Source organism: Corythoichthys intestinalis, chromosome 16 (genome assembly GCF_030265065.1).
Source record: "Corythoichthys intestinalis isolate RoL2023-P3 chromosome 16, ASM3026506v1, whole genome shotgun sequence".
Classification (NCBI taxonomy): domain Eukaryota; kingdom Metazoa; phylum Chordata; class Actinopteri; order Syngnathiformes; family Syngnathidae; genus Corythoichthys; species Corythoichthys intestinalis.
Genome location: NC_080410.1, coordinates 30,151,046 through 30,157,085, shown reverse-complemented (window position 1 = coordinate 30,157,085; position 6,040 = coordinate 30,151,046). Strand labels below are relative to the sequence as shown.

General features: G+C 41.1%; 1 protein-coding gene across 2 annotated transcripts in view; it reads left to right on the top strand.

Annotated features, from left to right (window-relative positions):
* The first annotated feature begins 5,560 nt into the window (after positions 1-5,560).
* The window catches only part of LOC130904745 (syntaxin-1B), a 34,478-nt gene continuing 33,998 nt past the window's right edge, over positions 5,561-6,040 (top strand). The window contains exon 1 of one of the 2 annotated variants that reach the window (XM_057817712.1): positions 5,561-5,906. In XM_057817712.1, coding sequence (XP_057673695.1) covers positions 5,877-5,906 — 30 coding nt within the window. In that variant the 5' untranslated portion in view covers positions 5,561-5,876. The remainder of the gene's footprint in view (positions 5,907-6,040) is intronic. The other variant, XM_057817713.1, reaches the window with a different exon arrangement.

Here is a 6,040-nt window from a genome sequence, read left to right as displayed (position 1 = left end):
CAATAAATCCACAATATGGCATTAACAGTATTAACATTATTTCTGTTAGTGATTGAAATACACCTCAAGGTGTCAATGGCGAGTTTTAAATTAACTTAGAAATCAAGCCTAATACTGTGTTTTTTCTAGAGGCGTGCAAAATTTCCGATTCTTAGACTATTCGCGATTCGGCCCTAGAAGATTTGAGAACGATTCACAAACATCCAAATTCCAATTATTGAATTATACCAGAAAAAGCGGAAATAAAACACAGTCAGCGCGGTCTTCGGGACGCAATGGGGAACAGACCGAGAGTAAATATCATGTTCAGCTAATGCCGCAAGGTAAAAAAAAAAAACAATAATACCTGACTGCAGCCGTCAGCCGCTACAAACAGCACCCAGTTGCTAGTTGCGACAAACATACGGCAACATACGGCTATGGTAGATATCACATATATCTAGACTAGATGTGAAATGACAGACCGCACTAGTAAACAGGCGCCATCTTAAAGCAGTAGACTTCTCTAGAAGGCTCTGTTGTAGAGAACCTAATTACTTTTGATCTAAAATACCCCTAAATCGGCAAAATCTTGACTTGAATCTATCTTTAAATGATGAAACAGTTTTAAAACGTTCACATGTCGAAAGTAGACATGAGGGAAATTATGGAATAACGGGCGCAATTTTAACAACTTTAACGGTTGAGTCACAACATTAATTGAATGTAGTTTAAAGCTGCTGATACAGAAAGGGGACTTGAGTATTTTATTTACTGTTTTTAACCGGTAACTTGATACTTAAATAGTAGTTTGGTTTATTTAGCCTGAGAGGATTTTTGAACAATTTTGGAACAAATATACGAAACATTTTTTTTTTAAATGGGGAGGGGGGAATCAATAATCGATTTATAATCGAATCGGAGTCTCTGAATCGTAATCGTAACCGAATCATTAGGTGCCCAAAGATTCCCACTTCTAGTTTTTTCCCTGGACTGACGCCATAGTTCCCTGTTGGTCCATGCACTGTACCATACAGTCCTTTTAGTGCTGGCTTCTCAACGTACAAGACCTCTGATACTTTGTATATTGTGACTAAATATTGCCATCCAGTGTATTTGTTGAACTTAACGAAATGTTTGAATAGAGTTTGACCAAAGTCTGAGTAAGTGTTATGTGTATTTTGCATAGCTATTTTAATAAGGAATGCCAGTTCTCTTTGCACTGTTTTTTAACTGTGTGAGAATAGGGCCTCATTAATACAGACTGAAGCGTTTTTCTTTTTGTGAACATTTTTTTTTGAGAGAGATATTATTTTTGTTGTGCTTTTACTAAATGATACGTATGTTTGTTGTGAAGGAGTTGCCGAAGCTTATGCCAATAAACGGCATGGTCCAATGAACGTCTGTGTCCACTCGCCTTTTGTAATATTCTGATATAGAATTGTCCTAGGCACCCTGAAGTGCACGCGGCGCCAATGCTGTTTACTCACATGATGCAGCAGTGAGTTAGAGTTATGGCCTGCCGAGAGCCGTAAGCTGTGTTAATGTTGAAGATGAATGTGCTAATAAAGAAACAAAGTGCCAGCACATTGTGTGTGGTATACCTTTGTTAAGAAAAAGCACAGAACAAGACACCTTTCTCTGCCTCTTAGCTCTCAAGTGCGTCATTGTAATCTGTTTGTGGCAATGCATGAGCGTGTCATTCCGCGCATGCGTTAAGTCAAATATTTTAACGTGATTAATTAAAAAAATTGATTACCTCCCGTTAACGCATGAAACATGACTTTTTTTTTTCGTGTTTACAATGTTGAAACTGAACAATTAAAACTTGTACTCAAATTCTACACCAATTATTTGTTGACTAGAATGTTGGGCATGTTTGTAGATATTGTTAACATACCTGTAACGTTTTTGAGGGGGGGAAAAATCAGCTAACAAAAATGTGACGTCTCCTGTGTTTCCCCTTATTTCACTCTTATTTTCACTGTGGTGGCTATCTTATCTAAACTATATTTTACAAGTGCGTCAGTGTGCATAAAGTACATCCAGATGTATCCAGATCTATTAAACCAATAATGTGGCTATCAATCAAAAGTCAACAATTGTTAAAATATTCAGTTATGCTCACAGTCTACCAAACAATAGCAGAATTGGCGAAATTATGGATTAATATGTCTCATTTTTTTTTTTTTTTATCTTGCTTGTCTCCACACGACAAGTGTTTTCTTAAGGGGTGGCGTGGCTCAGTGGTAGAGTACTTGTTCCCCACCCCAGAGTTTGTGGGTTCAATTCTCTGCCCTGATGAACTCGTCTAAGTGTCCTGGAGCAAGACACTGAGCCCCATGTTGCTCCTGGTGCTTCGTCACCAGTAGGTAGATGGCGAAATAGTGTAAAACGCTTTGAGCGCCTTGAAAGGTGGAAAAGCGCTACATAAGTATTTTACCATTTAAGTCATTGGCTGCCATTGACGACGATTCTACATCCAGTCTATTTCAACTGGGAGGTGAGAGTTTATTCAGAAGGCAAATATATTTTTATAGCACAATTTCACACAAGGTAATTGAAAGTGCTCATAAATCGGCTGCTATTGAGGGTGATAGACATCCAATTCATTTGTGGAATTAGAAGTTTCTGAGGTGATAGTTTAATCATAACACGTCGGCTGCCATTTATGCGATGGGCATCCAATTCATTTTAAATGGAAGAAGCTGCCAGTGAATGATCAAGTTTCAGTGCTATTGACATCGACAGATGTCCAATCCATTCGATCTGCAAGTGCTAGCAGTGACTGATAATTGTTAAGCGGAGGTGAAAGTTTCTGGGGGAATAGTTTATTCATAACTCATTGGGTGCCATTGGCAGCAAGCAATTTGTTTGAATTGGGACAAGCCGGTAGTGGATTATCATGTTTCAGTATCAGTGACGTGCGGTCAGGGGAGGCAGGTGAGGCAGAGCCTCACCTGTCATCATGACAAAAAAATAATTATAGCATCAAATTTATATGAATATTTGTCCATTGCTCTTTATGTATGACTCATTTCAAACATTTTTTATAGTCAAAATCGCTGAATTTGCCTATTTCCTGTTCAAATAAAGAAATGAAACGAGAGGTGCGGCAGCAACGAGTAAAGCCTCACCTCTGATTGCGCAATCCATAACAAACTGGGTTGATACATGGAATTGGAGCGTGCTGGTTGCCGTACATCTGCATGTCGCCGTTATAATGTTTCCAGATACGTTTATTTGACCTGATTTTCCACATTCTGGCTAATGTCTTTATCCCTTAAAGTTTAATGTTTGTTACCGACATATTTAGTTTTGCTGATCGGACATAAAACCGCAGTGAAAAGGCACATGCTGCGGCAGATAGTACTCTGACGCACTGCAAGGGGGCGTACGTGAAACAGCCAGACTCTCTTGGGAGACTTTCCGTTAAATGTGGATGCGGTTAACACAACACCGGAGCTAGAAGGTTTGCTTCAAACTACGGGACAGAAGATAACTCGCGCTTTTCAAACGGACTGGTACACCCGAAAAGACTGGCTATGTGGCTGTCCTTCGAAAAATCGCCTTTGTTGCTTTCCCTGCCTTTTCTTCTCAACTTGTGCCAATGTCTGGACTAACACGAGATATTGTGACATTAAAAAACTACGACCAAGCCTCAGCAAACATGAGAGCTCGACCACTCACATTCAAAGCCTGATTGCTTTAAAAACTTTTGGAAGCTCAAGGATCGATTTGGCTTTGACGAACAGCGGAAGCTCAACGGTAGCATCCTCAAGGCTAAGGTAAAGAAAAGAGTTTGAAAGACCTCATTAATGCAACCTGCATCCTAGCTAAACAGGAGTTAACATTTCGTGGTAACGATGAGCGTGTAAGCTCTTCTAAACGTGGCATATATGTAGAACGATTACATGGTTTTGCTGAGAAAGATGAAAGGTTAGCTAGACTTTTGGACACATCCACTGTGTTTTCTGGCTTGTCAAATAGAACACAGAACGATCTAATTGAAGCAATCCTCTCCACTGAGGCGGAGAGATTTTTTTTTTTTTTTTAAAGTAAAGGAAAATAAGGAGGACTTTTACAAAAAGGGCGTAGGTTTGCATAGGGACGGTAGGGACATAACACTACCAACTTTTCAGGATGCTAAAATTGTCCCCACCAACTTTTAAGCAACCTTACCTTTTTTGCATGAAATAATGTTCAGTTACATAGAGAATTTAGATCTTTCAATAGTTCCATATGTTGCAAGGATAGAATTGACCCTACCATTATTAAGTGAATTATTTTCATTATGTTTATGTTTGCTAATAAAAACCAGACATTTATTCAGGAAGTTTTCAAAATGTTTCTTTAGTATTTTTTGAAAACAAAGATTTGAATCGAACAGTGTATCATCTGAACAGATGCATGTAAAAGTTATTATCAGAAGATAAGGATTTATTTTGCATTGATCATTTTGCCTATTAATTAATTAGGTTCATATACATGAGAAATGTGGCCCTTTGCCCCCTGCATCCAATCTGTTTGGTCTAATTAATGTCCTGTCCCCAGCAAAAAGTGTACCTACATGCAGGTTATGCTGTTATATCGTCCCTACGAATGTTGATACCAAACCTATGCCCTTCCAAAGTAATGCCGGTTTTTGTGGTGAAGGACAGGCGCAAGAGCACAAACAGTTTTCATTTCAATCTTATAAAATAAAAAAATAAAAAAAAGAGCTTAGACCAAGAAAAATACAATAGAATATTTAAAAACTAAATTTTGGCCTTAAATAAAATATTCTTTGTTTTTCTTTTCACACTTTTTGTTTAGCAATCTGTAATAAATTGATTAAAGTATCAGAATTAAAAGTTTTAAAAACAACTGAATATTTCACTAAAGGTCAGAATTGAATTCTGTGGCTTTGTACACCACTCTTTACTCTCATTTATGTTGCATGAATTATAGAATTGCGACGACCAACACATTGAGGGTGTGGGGCAAATGCATGTTATTTTCTTACTTTTACGTATCGATAATATGTACCGTGTGTGCGTGTTTTGTGAAGAATGCTGATGAGATATGAAATAACCAGTAGCCAATTGAATAAGCTACCGTTTTTGGTTTATATATTTGGAAATCTGACACTAAAGGAGTCAGTGCCTCACCAACCATGAACCTCACCGCACGTCACTGTTAAGTATCATTAATGGCGTCCAATACATGTGAAGTGGGAGGGGCTGGCAGCCATCATTCATCGCTGCCAGCCCTCTCACTTCAAATGCATTGGATGTCCACCACCGTCAATGGCAGCTAGCGAGTTTAAAATTGTGTTTGCATGTTTCGACAAAGGGACGCGCTTATTTTCATATGATAGGTACGAAAAATGTATTTTTTGTTTTAGACTCTGATTTCAGGAGCTGAAAATCTGTACCGGCTGCCGCTTGGGGGTGCTGTTTGTGCGTTTGTGACGCGCCTGCGCAAGGGCCGCCTCCCCTCCGCATCCGTGGCCCCTCCCCCTTCTTTTCTGCAGCATCAGTACCACTTTCTCTCTCTCTTCGCTCTCCTCCTCTCCTCTCCTCCTGCCGCCCGCCCCTCCCCCACTCGCTCGTCCCGCTGCTGCGTTGCGGGCCACACTGTGACCGCACCGAGGAGGAAGAGGAGGAAGAGGACCGCCGGGGGGGCAGCTGCGTTCAAAACCAAACGAGGGGGGCTCCCGAAATAGGCGAGAAGAAGAAGACGACGTCTCTGGCTTCCTCTCGCCATCCTCTTTAACCGCGCGACATCCCAAAGTGGGAATTTGGTGGCGGAAGGACGACGCCAGAGGCCCCCCCCCTCCCTCCCGGACGAGCTTCATCGTTAGCGACCCCCCCACCAGCACCCGGAGCAGGCGCGTACGTGCTCGTCGAGCAAGCATGAAGGATCGCACGGCGGAACTGCGGAGCGTAAGCTGACATTTTCTCCACTCTTCCTCCTCCTCGTGCGGCCTCCGTGCGTGCGCGTGTGGGCTCGCGCGCGCGTCAATGCATGATATACTTGAAGGGACCGAGACCTGGCGTCACGTGACATAGCGTGCGCG